Source organism: Cydia pomonella, chromosome 7 (genome assembly GCF_033807575.1).
Source record: "Cydia pomonella isolate Wapato2018A chromosome 7, ilCydPomo1, whole genome shotgun sequence".
NCBI classification, from domain to species: Eukaryota; Metazoa; Arthropoda; class Insecta; order Lepidoptera; family Tortricidae; genus Cydia; species Cydia pomonella.
Genome location: NC_084709.1, coordinates 24903713 through 24924595, shown reverse-complemented (window position 1 = coordinate 24924595; position 20883 = coordinate 24903713). Strand labels below are relative to the sequence as shown.

The 20883-nt window shown below is 40.9% G+C and overlaps 1 protein-coding gene across 1 annotated transcript in view; it reads left to right on the top strand.

The window, feature by feature from the left end:
- Positions 1-20869, top strand: part of LOC133520214 (uncharacterized) — a 51961-nt gene extending 31092 nt beyond the window's left edge. Inside the window, exons 3-15 of the mRNA XM_061854586.1 lie at positions 4292-4433; positions 12822-12962; positions 13388-13556; positions 13772-13886; positions 14744-14860; positions 15249-15444; positions 15780-15945; positions 16530-16647; positions 16989-17109; positions 17392-17568; positions 17902-17989; positions 18078-18497; positions 19041-20869. Of these exons, the coding sequence (XP_061710570.1) occupies positions 4292-4433; positions 12822-12962; positions 13388-13556; positions 13772-13886; positions 14744-14860; positions 15249-15444; positions 15780-15945; positions 16530-16647; positions 16989-17109; positions 17392-17568; positions 17902-17989; positions 18078-18497; positions 19041-19706 (2636 nt within the window). The 3' untranslated portion in view covers positions 19707-20869. The remainder of the gene's footprint in view (positions 1-4291; positions 4434-12821; positions 12963-13387; positions 13557-13771; positions 13887-14743; positions 14861-15248; positions 15445-15779; positions 15946-16529; positions 16648-16988; positions 17110-17391; positions 17569-17901; positions 17990-18077; positions 18498-19040) is intronic.
- Positions 20870-20883: the final 14 nt, after the last annotated feature.

The window sequence follows — 20883 nt, the reverse complement described above, 5'->3', positions numbered from 1 at the left end:
AGATTATATAATAAATAGTTCTTACCCACCGGCGAAACTGGCTATGTGCGTGATTAGAACAAATATTTGTTCGGAACAAACTGTTCCAATGTGTACATTTTTTATGTGTATTTGAGCATTTATTTAGTTACATATTATATTATTGTGTACATTCCTTCCTGTTTTCCTTAACGCCAAGCTTTGCTTAGTTCAGGACTAGTATGAAATACTTAAAAATGTGTCCGTATATCCCTATTACCTATCTAGGACATCTAAATGATTTTTTTCTATTCCTAAATGAACTTTTTCTACTAGTCTAATTTAATTTCATATATCAAATTATAATGTAATATTTTAAAATTGAATACTCTATGACACTTCTGTCTGAACCTGAACTGTAGGGTTAAGATGGTCGGCTCTTTATCATTTGTCACCATGTCTGTCACGTTCTAACAAGTATATAAGTGCGAAAGTGACGGGTATAGTGACAGGTGACAAAAATGGAACCATGCTGCCACTGTTTAGACTTCTCTAATGTTTATTTTATTACGTACACACAGGCGCGGATCCAGCCCTCAAGAAAGGTTGTGGTCACAGCTACCCGAAAATCGGCCAAGTAAAGTGCGAGTCAGAATCAGAATCATTTATTTTGCTAGAACATTACACAGATATTACAATTTGTCATGTCAGTAGATAGGTTACATGAATGCATGTTCTGCCACACTTGGCATGCAAAACTTACACTAGGTAATACATTTAGCCTAAGTTTACGATGACATTAAATTTCTATAGCTAATAGTTCGGTAATTCTGAAGCTAAGAAAATTATTACGAGTATTAACAAATTTAAATAAAATATTATTACTATTCATACAGTTTCTGGAAATATTCCTGCAAGGAGTAATAAGGTCTGTTTATTAAATAACATTTTAGCCTTTTTGTGAATTCATTTAAATTAGTGCACTCTTTTATGTCATTACTTAAAAAATTAAAAATTTTGATTCCATTGTACTCAATACTTCTTTTAAAATGAATATAATTATTTGATTTTGGTAAAATAATATCATTTTTATTTCTTAAGGCATGCAATCTGTTATTGGATTTACACTGGTAATTAGATTTGTTTTTGTAAATAAATATGCTAATTGAGAAGATGTATAATGAAATGACGGTCATTATCTTATGTTTAACAAAAAGTGGGCGACAGTGTTCCAGGGGCTTAGCTTTATCAATACATCTTACAGCTTTCTTTTGTAATATTAAGATGGTATTTATTAGAACACTGTTACCCCATACCTCCAGACCATATCTTAGAATGCTCTCAAAATGTGCAAAATAAACAGCCCTCAGGTCTGTTGGATTCAAAATCTTGGATAGGTTTCTTAACGCATAACCAGCACTAGCTAGTCTTTTTCTTAGCACATCTATTTGGTTTGACCAGCGCAATTGATTGTCTAATTCAATACCGAGAAATTTTGTGTTTTCCACTCTTGAAATAGGTAATGGAAGCTCATAGGAAATGCTGTTTGTATGTCTGCAAAAAGTCATGTAGTTAGTTTTATCTAAATTCATTTTGAGACCATTACTTTGAAACCAGTGTAACAATTGTGTCCAAGTGAGAGTTGTATCAGCTTCGAGTGAGGCAATGTCATTATTTTGAATTATTATACTGGTATCGTCTGCATAGAGGTATGCTTTGCCAAACGATATATTATATGGAAGATCATTAATAAAAACAATAAACAGCAACGGGCCTAATACCGATCCTTGTGGAACACCGCAGTAAACTTGAGTCGGAGTACGAACTCCCTCATGAACGATCATCAGCCTATCGATCTCGATAGACTGTGAAAGTGTAACATTACAACTGTTACAAGTCTATGAGGGGGATACCTAATGATTCCCCGACCAATTTTTAGTAGATTATCGATTCCCTGACAAAGTTTCGCCGAACATAGTTTCGCAGAGGAATTTATTCGAACCTAGATGTAACTTTTTGACGACTAACGTTTGGTCACAAAACAGGTAGGTATTTTGTGGTTTGGTAGTCTTGGTTCACATATAATACCGTTCAATTCGCTTTTGTGTAAATTAACAGAATATAGGTACATTATTGGAAGAATTGTGAGATATTGCTATTTTACCAAAATATTTTTAACCAAATTTCATTTCCCAACAAATATTATATCCCATAAAGACAAACCGTTACCAGAAAAGCAGGTTTGGTTACATCTGCGACCCCAGAGAGACAAATCGTTGCCAGAAAAACTGGATAGGATGAGGTTAGAACTACGACCCCCGCAAAGACGAACTGTTGCCAGAAAAGCAGGTTAGGTTAGAACTGCGACCCCCACAAAGACAAACTGTTGCCGGAAAAGCGGGTTAGGTTAGAGCTGCGAGCTGCGACCCCCACAAAAACGAACTTTTGTCTAAAAAGACTGTTTGGTTAAGTTACTATTTAATTCTTAAGTTAAATCTTTTTGCTTTATACCAAACAAAGACAGCAATATATTAAAAATGACTAAATAAATTATTTATTTGTCAAATGTTAGGCTTGTAACGTTTTGATTTGATTTACTTACCTTAGCAACTAAATAATTCGATGAAAAAAATGGTAATATATTTTTTTTTGAAATACGGAAATGACTAAAAATTGGTTTGCAAAAAAACATTGTTATGCTATTTGTTCAGCATTACCGCAGGCATTTACTCGAGTAATGTTTTTTTTTTTAATTTAATTTCGAAGAAAGTCTAATTAATAATAAAAACAGTTAGTAATTTAGCAATTGCGGTACTTAATTGCCCACTGATTACCAGTTCGCCGGACGATATCGGCCTGTCAGTTATTCACAATTGTCAGCTTTTATCGTCCGGCGAACTGGTAATCTGTGGGCCTCTTTACTTATACTGCATACATACACATATTATGGCGTAAAAGGTAATGTATTGAAAATCGCAAACGAATTATTGCAGTCCCTGTTTAGATACATACCTATAACTACGCTAAAAAACTCCTATTGCTTATTTCTAACTAAGACAAAAAACACTACCTATCGTGTTTTGACCAAAGGTGTCTCGGGTAATTGTGACGGTTACCAAACAATTATTCTACGAAAAGTAAATCTGCTTATCAATGTTATGCCAAGTTGCCACCTGACTACTCTGCGTAGTAAAATTCTGCCAAAACGTCTGCGAAACAAAAATCGGCGTATTTTAATTTAATTTTTTTTTTGGCGTATCAATAGGGCACTCTATTAGGGTTGTGGGCATGCCCATCGTGCCCACAACGGTGGATCCGCCCTTGCGTACACACGTATAACACATTACTCACGGTAACGATCAAAAGACATCAACGCAGTTTTGAGAAGTATGGTGACATAATTAGCTTTTCAATTGGGTACTTGACACATGTTGAATATTATAACAAAATTTAGCTAAATGGATAGAAAGTGGGCCATTCATTATAAAAAAACTGGAGTTTAAAAAGACATATTGAGAAAATAAAAAAATACAACGCTTTAAAGGCTAAAAAAAGTTTTTTTTTTTACTTTTTAAATATAAAAAAGAAAATTATACCATTCGATTCCTTAAATGTTATTGATTGTATGACAATTATATAGATAAACGCAATATTACAAATTAGCAATTTTCTTGATTTTCCATACATTTAGGACAGACTAATGTAATGTGACGTCACATTACATTATCATTTTGTTAGAGGCGTTTCAATCGTCGAGTGCGAGCGTCAGACTTTAACTCTCATTTCTGACCTTCGTGTTGCTTGAATGCAATGAGCCCTATATACACATTTGATCCTCAGGAAAATCAAGATCGATTGACATTATTTACAAATAACCGGCCAAGAGCATGTCGGGCCACGCTCAGTGTAGGGTTCCGTAGTTACTCTTCCGTCACTATAAGCTAAACTGGAGCTTAAAGTATAGTAAATTGTTAACCAAGGGATGAAACGGTACCTTTGACCCGAGTTAAACAAATAGGCAAATTTGCATAATCAGTACCTAATTAAAGTAAGTCTTTTTACTATGAAGGGAAAACTTTTTGCGATAACTCAAAAACAGCTAAGTAGCCAATTGTCTTAATTTACTCAGCAAGCTTCGTGCCCTAAATGCAGTAATCGATTCCCTTTGACCGCCAATGATGTCAAATGACACGCGCTGCTACAGCGAAATATCATCCTTCGTGCTTTCCGAGAAGGTTCATGATGCAGCGCCGCGCAAAGTTGGTTCGCGGCGCGTTGCGCGTTCAAAGGGTTAGAAGCTCTGTACATTGTAAAAATTACAATTTTATTGCAGATGCAGAATTGGAATCATGGCGCGGCGCCGGGCGACTCGCCACGGCGGCCGAGGAGGCGCAGGACGAGCAGCACGACGCCGAGATGCTCGCCGCCGTCCGAGCCTCCATGAAGGTTTGGGAACAGAAGAGAGCTAGCACAAGGTGAGAGTCTACCCAATAGCTCTAGAGATGTCGCTGTTTTGTGCGGTGCGATCTCTACATCGCGCAAGCGTTTGTTTTTCTATTGACATGAAATGCAGGCGCTGTTATTAGGATGCTATTAGGCAATAAAGGTGCGACCAGACCGCAGCTTAAAAAACGGTCACGATACGGAATCGCAGTTTATTATTTTTTTGTTTTATTGTTTTTTTTCTATTTTTGTGTGAAAATCTTAATGCGGTTCATAGAATACATCCACTTACTAAGTTTGAACAGTACAGCTCTTATAGTTTCGGAAAAAAGTGGCTGTGACAGAATCGGACAGACAGACGGACATGACGAATCTATAAGGGTTCCGTTTTTTGCCATTTGGCTACGGAACCCTAAAAACGGTCACGTTACGGAATCGCAGTGACGCGTCGTATGCGTACCGTTTTTGACGCATGCTCCCCACACCGCTGCTTAAAATACGCTGACGCACCGTAAATTGATCTGCGTAAAAATCGCAAAAAATATTACACGGAGATCTTATGGCAGACACCACACCGGTGACGTAAAAGACGCAACTGTTTTGTAAAAGCAGCGTTTTTTACGCAAAGATTTGCGAACAAAAAAGATTCGCGTGAAGCACGTCACTGCGATTCCGTACCGTCACCGTTTTTTAAGCAGCGGTGTGGGGAGCATGCGTCAAAAACGGTACGCATACCACGCGTCACTGCGATTCCGTAACGTGACCGTTTTTAGGGTTCCGTAGCCAAATGGCAAAAAACGGAACCCTTATAGATTCGTCATGTCCGTCTGTCTGTCCGATTCTGTCACAGCCACTTTTTTCCGAAACTATAAGAGCTGTACTGTTCAAACTTAGTAAGTGGATGTATTCTATGAACCGCATTAAGATTTTCACACAAAAATAGAAAAAAAACAATAAATTTTGGGGGTTCCCCATACTTAGAACTGAAACTCAAAAAATCTTTTTTCATCAAACCCATACGTGTGGGGTATCTATGGATAGGTCTTCAAAAATGATATTGAGGTTTCTAACATCATTTTTTTCTAAAATGAATAGTTTGCGCGAGAGACCCTTCCAAAGTGGTAAAATGTGTGGCCCCCCCCCCCCCCCCCGTAACTTCTAAAATAACAGAATGAAAAATCTAAAAAAAATATATGATATACATTGCCATGTAAACTTCCACCGAAAATTGGTTTGAACGAGATCTAGTTAGTAGTTTTTTTTAAATACGTCATGAAATTAAAAAAATTTTTTTTTTTTTTCAACATACGCATACATGTGGGGTATCTATGGATAGGTCTTCAAAAATGATATTAAGGTTTCTAATATCATTTTTTTCTAAACTGAATAGTTTGCGCGAGAGAACCTCCCAAAGTAAAAAAAAGTGTGTCCCCCCCCCTGTAACTTCTAAAATAACAGAATGAAAAATCTAAAAAAAATATATGATATACATTACGATGCAAACTTCTAACGAAAATTGTTTTGAACGAGATCTAGTAAGTAGTTTTTTTTAAATACGTCAGGAAATTAAAAAAAAATTTTTTTTTTCAACATACCCATACATGTGGGGTATCTATGGATAGGTCTTCAAAATGATATTAAGGTTTCTAATATCATTTTTTTCTAAACTGAATAGTTTGCGCGAGAGAACCTCCCAAAGTAAAAAAAAGTGTGTCCCCCCCCCTGTAACTTCTAAAATAACAGAATGAAAAATCTAAAAAAAATATATGATATACATTACGATGCAAACTTCTAACGAAAATTGTTTTGAACGAGATCTAGTGAGTAGTTTTTTTTAATACGTCATAAAATTAAAAAAATAGGTAGATAGGTCTTCAAAAATGATATTTAGGTTCCTAATATAATTTTTTCTAAAGTGAATAGTTTGCGCGAGAGACACTACCAAAGTGGTAAAATGTGTGTCCAAAGTGGTAAAATGTTGAACGAGATCTAGTAGTTTAAGTAGTTTTTTTTAATACGTCATAAAGGAACCCTTCATGGGCGAGTCCGACTCGCACTTGGCCGCTTTTTAAGCTACGGTCTGGTCGCACCTTTATGTGTCAACCCACATGCATTATTTAATAAGATGACAACCCAAAATAGTGATGCTTAAAGTTCACATCATATTGCAAAATAAATGTCGGTTAGCACATTTTTGCATAACGGCACGCCTTCCTAATAACATTTGATTAATTTAAAAGTTATAGCAAATTTTGGAAAACATAATCTACACGCGAGTCTCTTGTAACAAGAATAATGCATGTGGTGTGGCTAGATCATTAGTCCATTGAATGAGTCCCTCCAAGGGGGGTCTAGAGTGCGTGAGTTAGTAACGTAAGATGTTTCTTCGGAAACATGTCAAGAGTCCCTAGGTAATAAACATACTAAAACCCCGGGACACTAGGAGGAGCCCCGGAGTGGGGGGAGGGGGGGAAAGGGTCCATTTTTTCATTTTTCGCTTAAATCTCAAAAACGGTACATGTTAGAGAAAAACTTTCAAGGAAAAGTTGAAAGGCCATAAAATTATCTACAAGTTGTACCTAAATCATTTTTTTCTATTCCCAGCCGTTTTCGAGCTACATCCCATGAAAGGTGAACAATTCGAAAACTTTATTTTACCAACTTAGGGTTATCGTAACTACCCTAATAAAATTCAATTCCTCCTAAACGCCTCCATGTTGGAATCTGGTTTTTTTATCAATGATAGACCTAATTATGAGCAATCTATCGGTACCGGTCACAAATTGCACTTTTGAGCTTTTTGGAAGAAAAAAAATAAAAAGGTCAAGTTGCGTAACTACCCTAATATAATATTTTGACAATCGATTCCTCCTAAAGGCTTCCATGGAGGAATGTGTTTTTTTTACCAATGATAGACCTAATTAAGAGCAATCTATCAGTACCGGTCACAAGTTGCACTTTTGAGCTTTTTGGAAGAAAAAAAATAAAAAGTTCAAGTAGCGTAACTACCCTAATAAAATTCAATTCCCCGTAAACGCCTCCGTGGTGGAATCTGGTATTTTTATCAATGATAGATCTAATTATGAGCAATCTATCTGTACCGGTCACAAGTTGCACTTTTGAGTTTTTTGGAAGAAAAAAATAAAAAGATCAAGTTCAGTAACTCAAACTACCCTAATATAATATTTTGACAATCGATTCCTCCTAAAGGCTTCCATGGAGGAATGTGTTTATTTTACCAATTATAGACCTAATTAAGAGCAATCTATCAGTACCGGTCACAAGTTGCACATTTGAGTTTTTTGGAAGAAAGAAATATTTTTTGATCGATTGATGTGATAAACATGGGTATGTAGTATGGGGAAATTGTTTGAGCCAAAATCATTTTTTACTGCGTGTAACTCAGAAACGGCTGGGAATAGAAAAAAATGATTTAGGTACAACTTGTAGATAATTGTATGGCCTTTCAACTTTTCCTTGAAAGTTTTTCTCTAACATGTACCGTTTTTGAGATTTAAGCGAAAAATGAGAAAATGGACCCTTTCCCCCCCTCCCCCCACTCCGGGGCTCCTCCTAGTGTCCCGGGGTTTTAGTATGTTTATTACCTAGGGACTCTTGACATGTTTCCGAAGAAACATCTTACGTTACTAACTCACGCACTCTAGAACTTTTTATTCAATGGACTACATAGAATTTGATCATTTCATGAAATGTCATTTTAGAATTTATCACTTCATGATATGGTGCTGCGAATTGCTGGATAGAGGAGAAACCTACTAAGGACCATAGAGAATGGACGAGGCAAAATGATAGGTTACTTGATAAGATACGACATTTTCTTTAAAACTATTTTGGAAGGCAAGATCGAAGGTAGAAGAGGAAGAGGAAAACCACGAGCAATGTCGTGTCTTACAGGGATCTAAAGAACTTGGCCGAGGACCACGAAAACTAGCCTCTACTCCACTGACAAGAGCCTTGATCTTTAAATTAAGAGAGAGATATGGTTAGGTTAGGTTTGACATTTTTACGATGTGGCATGTGGCCAACCGATCCTTTCACGAAATTATTGGCACATCGTGTAATGATAAATTCTAAGACCTCGCCACGACATATGTACACATCATTTGAGCATGATATCAATAGGTACCCTACTAGTTCACACTCGTATTATAATTACGGGGAAAATTTGAAAATTTGTTATTTGTTGTAAAAGTTTCTGCACTAAGGTACTAATTACAACAATTTAATACTAGAATTGACGATCGATAGACATACCTAAAATACTAGAAGATCTTTCACGTGCTCTAGTCAAATCACGTAATTTATTACCTACACGAATGGGGTTAATAAAACGACAATCAATAAACAGTAAACACAGTCCCAGATATAAAAAGACAATTAAAGCCGAATAAGCATTACTTTCACCGTATCGCCGCAGCACTTTCTATCGCACATTCATTAATTCACCACGATATGCGCCTGCGACTGCAGTACCCTTACCAAGAGTTTACGATGTGTGTAAACTAATTTTTTCAGTGCATCTCACTCGTTTTATCTAGACACGCGGTAGCGTGTCCAGCCAAGTTCAAACAAAAAGGTAAAGTTTACTGCAATGCGAGACTTTTAACGGCTTAAGTTGTACGTTAAACTCATCGGCGTCGAAAACACAAACGATTGCATTTTTTTAGTTACAATTTGATTTTTCTAAGGAACACTTTTTTGGGAAGCTTCGTATGCTCGACATATTTCACATTCTCGTCCGTTGGACCATTGATGTTCTCAAAATAATAGTTACCATGCCATGAATTTCCATTAAGTGACATATGATTATTCCCCATTAATGCTGGAATGTATCCCTGAACCAGACTTTCTAGCGGTAGTTTTTGTAAAGAATAAGGACACAAAAATATTATAAACAGACCTACAGCCTACAGCTCTAACCGTTTCCACAAAATGTTTAACTATCTTCGCTTTCGGCCATAGGGAAATAGTACTGAAGAAATGACATACTGTTTCGCGACGGTGTTCTTCTAGATTGACCATAATTTCAAGAGAAAGATTCCAACGCCCCTGAAAATGAACGGCATAATTGACAATTATAGATTTTAAAATTTGCAGTTCGAAAAAATTTCAGTTTATTTATTTCTTTACCTTTTACATGTTCAAAGCTTTGCCCAGATTTCACTCCGCATACATCAAATTAAAACTGGAACCCAAAAAAATATTATTAGAAAAATTCGCCAATGCCAATTTTGAACGTATTTTTTGCCGTGAGCTACGAGTTCTTAATTCCATTTAAACAATAGTTATGTTTGAGTAATTTTATTTTTAAGTTCGTTTAGCTTATATTTATATTCATATCTTTATTTGTATTCACCATACATTCATGCAAAAGGTATGGAAATGTAAACATTGTTAAAATAATAATAAAAAATAAATTGTCATTAAAATAACTACACCCCGTTCCAATACGTTTGGCTAAAGTATATTCAATAATTAAGGAAGTCAAATAATAATACTAGCCTTAGCGAATGCGCGGGCCTATAATTTGGTAGAAGTTACCAGTTTTCCTTTTCCTTTTCCTTTTCCTTTTTCCTTTATTGCAAACCATGGTACATATGTTGTTACAAAAGATTAGAGTATCACATGGACCCGGACAGGGTATAGCAAGTATATACTTAAAAATTATTCTTAAAGCTAGTTCTTAAAACAAATGTAATGGGGTGATAACAATTCTTACATTATAGGTACTTATCCTCCAGGAACTCTGCAACAGAATTTTGTTTTGGCAAGCCTGTGCCTTGGTATAACTAGTACCTGCGGTCGTCTTGACGACTCACGCGTAGTAGTAGCCGCGGACAAGTGTTTCCTGCTCCACCGAATTAGTTTTCCTACCTCAAATATAAAGAGCGAGGGAACTGTTAGGATACGTAATTTAATAAAACGATCTCTTGCCGGTTCGTCGGGCGGTACTCGGCACATGGACCGGACGACTTTTTGAATAATAAAAGGGCGATCACGGTCTGCAGCTAAACCCCAAAGATCGATTCCATAGTTAAGATGGGAATGAAAATAAGCGTAGTAGGCGGCTAGCAGATTATTTTGGGACCAGGAGCCTTTGAGTCTAGTTACGGCATAATAGCCAGAGTTCAACCTAGCACAGAGGGAATCAATATGCTCCTGCCACTGCAGTCTACTGTCTATAATGAAGCCTACGAACCTCGCGCAGCTCACGGTCTCAACGATAGTGCTTTGTATTACTACAGGGATTTAATTTGTAGTCTTACTTGTAGCCAATGAGTTGCCAAGGATATTAGTTTTTTCGAGGTTGAGCTACATACCGTTCGCAGTAAACCAGTGCAAGAGCTTCATTTATTACCGTTTCGACATTGATACGGAGCTCATCCCCACTCACTACGGCACAGATATCGTCTGAATACATAATGAGCTGCGAGTGAGAAGATAGAAATGGCAAGTCATTCATCAGTATCAGAAATATCGTGTTACCAACGTTGGACCCCTGAGAAACTGACCGGTCACTATTGGTTCGAGCAATTCGTAGCGATAAGTTCACGCAGTCGCTGGGGAATGCAGCCGTGGTAATAAGTACTCATAGTAAGGGTAATGTTGACAATCCCCTCGGCTCGGAAATCGTGTTTGCTCACATGACTCGTGTTTGACAATACAACAATAACTAGGTACTCGGAACGGGAAAAGGTTTTTGCGAACACTTAATTAACGCTTCGTGAGAAAAAGTTTGATTTTGAGCTGTAATTGTCTATTTGAACTTTTTATGCACACATTCCCTCCGTGGAAGTGTTTAATTAATATATAAAAAAGCGGCCATGTGCGAGTCGGACTCGCCCATGAAGGGTTCCGTACCATTTATGACGTTTTTAATAAAACTACTCACTAGATCTCGTTCAAACCAATTTTCGGTGGAAGTTTGCATGGTAATGTACTTCATATATTTTTATAGTTTTATTATTCTCTTATTTTGATGAATAAAAAAAATTGTGTTTCAGTTCTAAGTATGGGGAACTCCCAAAATTTATAGTTTTTTTCTTTTTTGTGTGAAAATCTTAATGCGGTTCACAGAATACATCTACTTACCAAGTTTCAACAGTATAGTTCTTATAGTTTCGGAAAAAAGTGGCTGTGACATACGGCCGGACAGACAGACAGGGTTCCGTTTTTTGCCATTTGGCTACGGAAACCTAAAAACGTGCATAAAATCGAATTTGATTTATTTATTTATTGATTTAATCTTTATTGCACAATACATAATATTGGTACAAATGGCGGACTTAATGCCTTAAGGCATTCTCTACCAGTCAACCAATATTGATTTCGCTCATACCAATCAAGTACATGTTAAATGCACGTTAAATAGGTAAAAGATCATTGAACATCGCAAACCTAAAATACTTTACTACTTAATAGGAATCTGAAGGACAATCTAGACAGCTCATTTCCTAGTGTGTATGTATCTAGCTTGCTATGAATGTATTTCCAAATTACCATAAATTTAAAAGTCAAGTTCATTCGTCTGTAATACCTGTTAAATATAAAATAAAATACTCAACATTTATGATACCTCCTTTCTTAGTGTTTACAATCAGTTTTAACCTTCCGTTCGATCAAAGCAAATGAATATTCAATAACGTACATGTACATTGTACTCACAATGACATGACAACCATGACAGTTACAAAAACAACATGAAACTTTTAAGTTACATAAACGATTTAATGACGCAAGTCGTGAAATCTTTCTGAAAGGTGGATTCGCCACCCTGTAAGTAACAACGTTCGCTTAGGTAGGAGGTAGCAATTGGTTACGTACTAGTTAATTGTTATTTTAATATTCTTAATTAGGTATACAAAACCAGCTAACTTTGGTGGTTTGTCATCTTTTCCACAAACAATTCGCCGTACATTTCAATTTACATTAGAATTATATAGTAATTTAAATTGTATTTTTTTAATTTTAAATATGTTAATAAGATGTAATGTTTTTAAAAGATGCGTCTCGCCGAGTTTCTTGCCGTTCCCATATCGGGATACCCTACTCCAATTGGGAAGGGATTTAAATCTGCTCGATCAGAGGTGAACGTTAGAGCCGGCGTAGCATTATTTGACGTTCATAAGCGCATTGTAATATTTATGGGTAGCGGCTACTTGAATAACAAACTATCTACTACTATATTGGGATTAGTCCGGTCTCCTCGTGATGTTTTTCTTCACCGAAAAGCGACTAGTAAATATCAAATGATATTTCGTACATATTTCACTTCATTTCAATATGATTGATAACCCCAGGCAGATGGTACTATGGGTTTTGAAGCTTTGGTTGCCTGCGCAATAATGATAGTATAGTTTAAAAGAACATAATCATTAAATTTGCTTATATTTCTGCAGGAGCAAAAGGTCGCAAGGCAGCGTCTGCTACGGCGAGTTCGGCTGCTTCGAGGACTCGGGCCCGTTCGCCTACCTGGAGACGCTGCCCAGCCCGCCGCATGAAGTCGGCACGCACTTCCTGCTCTACTCCACCGTCAGCAGGTAACTTAGTTTAAAACAGTAAACAGTGGTTCAAATCAATGTTCTGTTAATCTGTAGCTAAAGATAGATCTTACGCGAGATGAGCCACGAAGCCACTATACATTATAGTTAGAAGCAATACGTCCACACACTCCTTCAGAAATTGCGCTAAAGCAAGTTCTTAAATGGCGATTGGGTACCGGAAGGTGCCGCGTGTCGTTTAACAGACTGATGATGATGAGGACAATGCTGATGAATTGCTGCAAAAAAGCTGGTCGACATCTCTTCGAGCGCAAGATTAAACCATCAACCCATACGCTTTGATTTAAGTCGCTTGCTCTTTGTATACCAACATAATAATATTGCTGCTGTTGTAACATAATGAATAAACATAATCGCTGTTTCCAGAAACAGAATAAATTACTTAGGAACCTACCTACTTACAGAGGCGACCAGCCGCTGCTGGCGGTGTCAGCCAGCAACATGTCAGCAGCTTGGGGTTGGGCAGCGCGCGCCTTCGACGCGGCGCGACCTACACGAGTCATCGTTCACGGCTTCGGCTCAAACTGCGACAATGTCTGGGTGTACGAGATGAGGTCTGCTCTCATGGCTGTGGTGAGTCATCAGAGACCAGAAGCGACGTGTCAGTAGTCGACGCCGCGCGGCCGACTCGGGTCATTAGAATAGAATAGAATAGAATAGCATGGCTCTCGCGCTTGTGGTGCCGTAGAAAACACATTTATATTATTACACACACACAGTTACATTGCGGTACTTAATCATGTACTCTGTAAAACGAGTTTCTAAACTGTAATTTTTGTATATTACAGGAAGAATGTAACGTCGTCTGTGTGGACTGGGAGGGCGGGGCCACGATGCCAAACTACCTGCGCGCCGCCGCCAACACCAGGCTCGTGGGCAAGCAGCTGGCCATGCTGCTGCAAGGTAAGACTCCTCCTCCACCATCGGTTTCCGCAACACTGAGGGTCATGACCACTTCCAGGGAACAACTTCTCTTTGACCATCTGCCGCCACCTCTTTCACTGTCGCCGAATTTGGTCTGTCCATCGCATTGAGCTCCAGCGTCTCGGTCGGCCGTTCGCTTCGATTTTACCAGTGATAAACAACTTTCCCAGGTTATCACTGTCTTTACTAAATGTAAGGCTCCAATATAGGTATTGATAATTATTTATGGTATGATAATGGAGTTTTACATTTAGAAAAGACAGTGATAACCTGGAAAAGTTGGTTATCACTCTGGTTGGTGGATGTCCTGTAGGACATCATGGTGTAGACGGAATAGGTTACAGGAGTAATGCAACTTGGTCTTAGTGGACTGGGAGGGCGGGGCCACGATGCCGAACTGCTTACGCGCCGCCGCCAACACCAGGCTCGTGGGCAAGCAGCGGGCCATGCTGCTGCAAGGTTCGAAGGCTCGAAGAATGCATTTCATTCATAATGTATCCATGCAGTATTGTAGCTTGCTGTACATTGGTACACATTGTGGTGTAGATTGTAAAGGTTGATCATGATGCCCACGCCAACATGTAGATAAGTCTGGGTTATCTAAAACTATAGTGCATACCACTACGTCGATACGGAACCGTCTGATTGTGATAAATTCACTAGAGAGGTGAGGCCAAACGGATCGGGAAATTCCAAGGCGATATTTATTCAATGAAGAAATATAGATAGGTACAATACAATGAAGAAGGCGTACCTAGAATGTTACTTAGATGTATGCTCATTGTAAGTTAGGAAAGCAGTGATGCGTCTTATTACTAATATGTTTGTGTTCTTAGGTTTCGCGAAGCACATAGACCTACGGTTCGAAGACGTCCACTTGATTGGGTTCAGCCTGGGCGCGCACGTGGCTGGCTTTGCAGGATCAGAATTGAGGAATATTAGTCGAATTACAGGTACCATAGCTGAGCCACTCCTACCAGCCCCTAACGGGAATGGTTCTATTAAATTCAGCCCCTCCATTTTTCTATCTGAAGCACACATACGAGTATAGCACGTATACCGGACGTCTATTCTGCATATAAATTTAATGTGGGTATCAGGTTCGCCATACGTTAATAGATTATACAATTTGTACAGTTATGGATTATGAAGGTTTGCCAGTTTTCAATTCTATGTAATGGCATTAAGGTTCAAAAGTGATATATGCTGCCTGCAGATTTGAAAATCTAACCACGAGGCTAATGTTGCTATTATATAATGGACGCTGCGAAACGACTAGTCCATCTTGTGAGAGCCAACATTAGGTAGCAACATTTCTGATCATTTATCATGTAACTCCAGGTCTAGACCCGGCAGGCCCGCTCTTCGAGTTCCAAGACCCGCGCGCGCGGCTGGACCGCGGCGACGCCGCCTTCGTGGACGTCATCCACTCCAACGGCGAGACCCTGATCCTGGGCGGGCTGGGCGCGGCGCAGCCTCTTGGACACGTCGATTTCTACCCCAACGGGGGGCGGGTGCAGCACGGCTGCTCCAACTTGTAAGACCATAAAATCCTAAGTACATTTACTATTCGGAATGCATGATTGTAGCGACGCTCTGGCATGTATAGGGCACATTAGCTATCTGATCTGACAGTTGGAAGCTATGAAGGTGGTTATTACAGTGCTCCGCACTTCGAAGCGACGTCCGGTGCTGCGGTTTTTGCGAGGCGCAGGGTATGTCACACCGAGCTCCATCCGTAGTACCGTACGGATTTTGTACGGAGGAATTCGCACCACTGTATCGTCGTCGCCTAAAGCGAATTCGTTGCTCTGCACTTCGTAACAAAATGTGATAACCGCCTTACCCAACAGTAAAACTTGTTGTGTCCAGGTTCGTGGGGGCTGTCTCCGACCTGGTGCTGCCTTGGGCGGCCGCGTCGGTGGAAGGCCGCTCGCTGTGCAACCACCGGCGGGCCTACAAATTTTTCACCGACTCAGTATCCCCCAAGTGCCACTTCCCTGCGTTCCCCTGTGCCGATTACGACACTTTCCTTGAGGTAAGTCGAAGTCGAGGATTAAGAACTGGTTTTGAATTACATTTCACAGACTATCTTACAATTCACAACTATTCACTGAAAAAGTTGTCACCAGTTCAACAAGATATTCTTAACAAATCCGCACATTAAGGATGGCTCAACGCTAATAGACCGGCCCGAGTCCGGGCCGAAGGCGTCCGACACGTCATCCTTTATGACGGCTGATCGGTGATCACGTGGTTCTTTCCATAGAAAATGAAGCGCTGGAAGCTCCGGCCCGCCCCTAGCCCGGGCTAGCGTGAGTCATCCTTTATTCGACAGTCGACATGTAAGCTGCACGTCGCACTTCATCGATCATGTTGCCTGCGTTATGTATAATATTTATTTATTATTTAATAGAGTCCGTTTGCACGCAAGCTAACTTTGCACCGACAAGTCCCTACTTGTGTCATTATAAACGTCATATTTTCATAGAAATGTAACGTTAATGACGTTATTTCCACACTTTGTCATCGCAAATGCCACGCAGAGTTAGCTCGGTCCAACTCTAACGATGTGAGTTCGATTTCACAAATAATACAAATGATAGTAAATTTGGTTCCCAGGGCCGCTGCTTCCCGTGCGGCGGCGAGGAGCGCTGCGGGAACATGGGCTACTACGCGGACCGCTCGCTGGGCCGCGGCCAGCTGTACCTGCTCACCAGGGAGGAGGAGCCCTTCTGCGGTAAGATCTTCGGCTTTCCTCAGGGCCGCAACATGGCTACTATAACCGCTCGCTGGTCGCCCAGCTGTACCCGCACACCAGGGAGGAGGAGTTCTTCTGCAGTAAGATCTTCGGCTTTCCCCAGGGCCTCAACATGGCTTCTACGACCGCTCGCTGGTCGGCCAGCTGTACCCGCTCACCAGGGAGGAGGAGTCCTTCAAACTCCTACGAAAAAAAACGATTATAGTGGAATATGATTTTGTCATTTCAAAGTCTAAGTATACAGAATTAGCTTCTACTATGGATTATTCAGTTCACTATTAGACTATTACCATTTATGAATAAATATGTTTGTTTAATAGCTCACCAATATCACGTGTCGGTGTGGGCCGAGAGCGAAGCCGGGGCGAAGGCGAACTACGGGCGCGTGTCGCTCACTCTGCACGGAGACTCGGGGCTCAACGAAACCTTCCCAATGACCAAGTGAGTCCTATCATGTCATTATCAGTCTTTGTCAAGCGAGATGGGTGAAAGTTACGTCGACGAAAACGGAATAACGTCGTATGACAGTTTGGAAAAGTGGCCGTGGAAAGGGAGAATATATTGAAATAGAAGTTTCAGTCACAGTTAATGAACATAGACGGTTCTTTGCGTTATTTCTTTTGAAGCACGACCATGATACGCCTGTAGACTGCCTTATTCTATCCCCAAAAAACGCGATAGGCACCTTACTTTCCTGCAATAACAAACGATTTATCCTTGCAGGCGCGACGTGACGACACCTGCGGCGGCTCGTTTCACGCACATGATCGTGCCTCACCCGGCGCTCGGCGTGCCCTTGCGTGCGACGGTCCACTACGCGGGGTATTCCGGCTGGCTGACGGCAGGCGCGAAAGTCATTCGGCTGCATAAGCTGCTCATCGCTGACAGCTTCGGCAAGACGTGAGTTTCTCGCGTCGTTACTTATAGTCTTTAATGATGGTCGAGGCACCCCTGATATGGTAATTTTCTGCCTGAAGGGGTCTCACTTGCAAACAGATGTTCAGACCAATTTCTTTTTGACTACTTAGGTACCTACCACTGGATCAATTGTCATGAATTGGTACACTCTAATCATTCTGATTGTCCTCTTGTCTTGTTGCCTCCTGGTAAACGATGTTACAATCAACTTTAGAACTCATAGCTCGGACAGATTATCGCAAAACAGTAATAGTTAGCGCGCTAAAAAACATACCAGACCTAAAAGAAAACTTTATATATTTGCTTTTTTGTCAGCTCATCTTTCTGCAAGAAAGGCCTTCAGTTGCTGTCTGATGAGGCCGTCGAATTGCCACTCTATCCCGGAGACTGCCAAATACAGGATGTAAGTTTCTCGCGTAATTACGTCTTAGCTACCTACCAAGAATTTATAGACCTCTCTTATCTAATTTCATAAAATTCTATTCCTTCAGACCGACGCCAATTCCACTACCGAGGAGCTCATCAAGCGCGACACGTCGACGAAAGCCGCGCCCGTGGACCTCCGCGACAACGAGCTGTCGGACGACCCGCCGTTCCGGCTCGTGGACACCGCCGAGTGGACCGGCGCCGACGCCGGCCGGGCCTTCGGCGTCACCAACACCAAGCTGGCGCCCGGCGGGGCTATAGAGATCGCTGAACCTGTCCTTAAACCGAGACAACACAAAACGTCGAGGCAGCGCGCTGACGAGCCGCCTGCAGAGATATCGGAGCCGCTCCTGCGAGCGACAGAAGCACCGCGGTCGACAACGCCGCCTCCAGTGCGGAAGGCGAAGAATTATGACATGTCGACTACGCCGACGTATGTGGATCAGGCGGATGCGGCGGATAAGGAGACGAGCTTCGCTGTGCAGGTAACTAATAGCATCGAATAACGTGTATTCGGCTGACACTCTGATTCGTTCAGCGTTGCCGAGACGTCCACAGGCGTTACCAATGTAAAGAACGGAGCTAAAGAGATCACACGAGCTTCTCTGTGCGGGTACGTTAACCGTTATTAAGACGAAGGCGATTAAGCTACCAAATGCAGTACTTCAAACTTCGCAGCGTCACAGCCAAATTCCAGAATGTCTAATTCTGATAATGAAAACTGGAAGTGGCAATATGAATTAATGCTTATCGAGTTGGAATCAGCTCGACAACATAACTGCTCAAATAAAAATACCTAAAGCCAAATGCTTGTGAAGTCAATTTGGAGAAGACCGGCATAGGACGGTAGTACCCGTAGTACGTATGTTGTAGGTGTACGCTTAGACACAGTCAGAAAGTAAGAGCTTTGCTCCTTCTGTAAAAAGAGTGTGTATGCAAGCAGAGTTGTAAGTAACGAAAGAGCTGGTAGACGGTCTTCTCCACATTGACCTTATCAAAAAAATATTTAACGACAATATGAATTTCAGTTCCTGCCGTCCCGCCTGGCTTCGTTCATCTCGCGCGCGGAGCGCTACGCGCGCGACACGCTGCTCCCGCTGGTGTCGGCCTACGCGCCGCGCCTGCCCATCTTCGGCGCGCGGGACGCCCCCAAGCCCACCGCGCGCTACATCCCCATGGACGCTAACGTCACCAGCTCCGTGCCCGTACCCACGCCCACGTTAGAAATGAAGATAGAAACGCTAAGATCTATGGGTCCACCGGGCGAGAAGCGGGAGGTGGAATCGCCCGAAGAACCTGAAATTACCACAACAACTACAACGACGACGGAAAAGCTCAAAGCGGCCGCCTCGGAAGTTATGCTCGCATCGGTTCCCGCTGACAAGATCCTACAAGTGGTCCCGGGTCCAACGGTGACGACGAGTACAGCTTTACCGCCTGTCGCTCTCCGAAGCGAAGGCGAAAAGATCGTCATAGTCTACCCGAGCAACGCTCGAGACGAGCGCAAGATCCGCTCTCACTCATACCCTGAGGAGTTACAATTTGAAGCGCTGTACCGGCACACGGCGAAGCCGGAGCTGCGAGTGGACTTGCCGACGTTCTCGCCGCCGGTCACGACCGTGGGCACGCCGGGCGACCCGCGCTACATCCCCGTACCTTACCCGGCGAGGGACAAGCCCAGTGAGGCGACGTGAGCACTTATAGTCATGATTTGATTTAGTTAGTCGATGCTTGAAGACCTACATGGTTTGAACGACAGAAAACCTACAAGGTTCAATGCATAGGAATCATATAGTCAGCAGAAGATAGTATCTACGGGGACCCCAAGAAATCTGCACACGACTCTTGTGAGAAAGTAAGAGGTTGATGTGTAGATGGTATCTTCTGCGGACTGCTGTCCTTTAAAACAGAACAGTAAGTATATTGTCGTTTAAACCAAGTAGCCTCGAGCATTCTTGTATTGTATAAATACGTGATTTGTAAAGTGATTCTTACATTCCGACTAAGTTAGAAATGCCTGTAGTTATATTAAATTGAGAAAACTCCTGTTGAGAGCGAGTACTGTGTAGACAGACAATTGATTGTATGATCTTTAAATTCTACGGAAATCAAGTAGATTAGTGCTAAGTGATAGCCCCCAAACATGGGATATGGACATAGCATTATGCAAAACTTTTCGAAACCCAGCATATTTTTATACAGCTAGTTGTTAAAGGCCAGAGCGCATCGGTAGCGTGTGCTTAGCCGTGTAAGTGCGCGTACGCTGTGCTGTAGCCGTGCACGCACACATCACGCAAGCGGTGTGTGGTCTCTCATAAGGATCTATATATTACAGACCCGCACGTCCACGCACACGCATCTGGTGTCCACAAGCCTTGTGTTTTTTTTTTTAATTCGAACAAAACAAAACTCGTATTCCTTTTGGTAAAGACTGAAATCAAGTAGTAAATGCAACACATAGTGTCAAACCAAGATAAGTTCGCAGCGATTTTGATAGCCCAGACGGTGCACTGGTTATTTAAAACGTCAAACTTCTATTAAATTGACACTAGCACCGTTTGAGCTATTAAAATCGCTGCGAACTTATCTTGGCCTGACTATAGTGTGCTGGGACTCGGAACGGAAAGCAAGTACATTTAGTATTAAACTTTGTATGTTTCTAAATTATATAATTTTGTTGTTATTGTTAGGATCTCAGGCCACTAGCTTTAATGAGTGAACCTAAAACCCAGTGTATTATGTCTGTCTTAGGAACTATTTAAATGCAATTGCCTAATAAAAGAACTGTTTCGTGTACATATATAAGGTTGTAGAATAAGAAACACTTTATTTACTTAATTAAAAATCTTATTTATTATCATTTGTTTTACT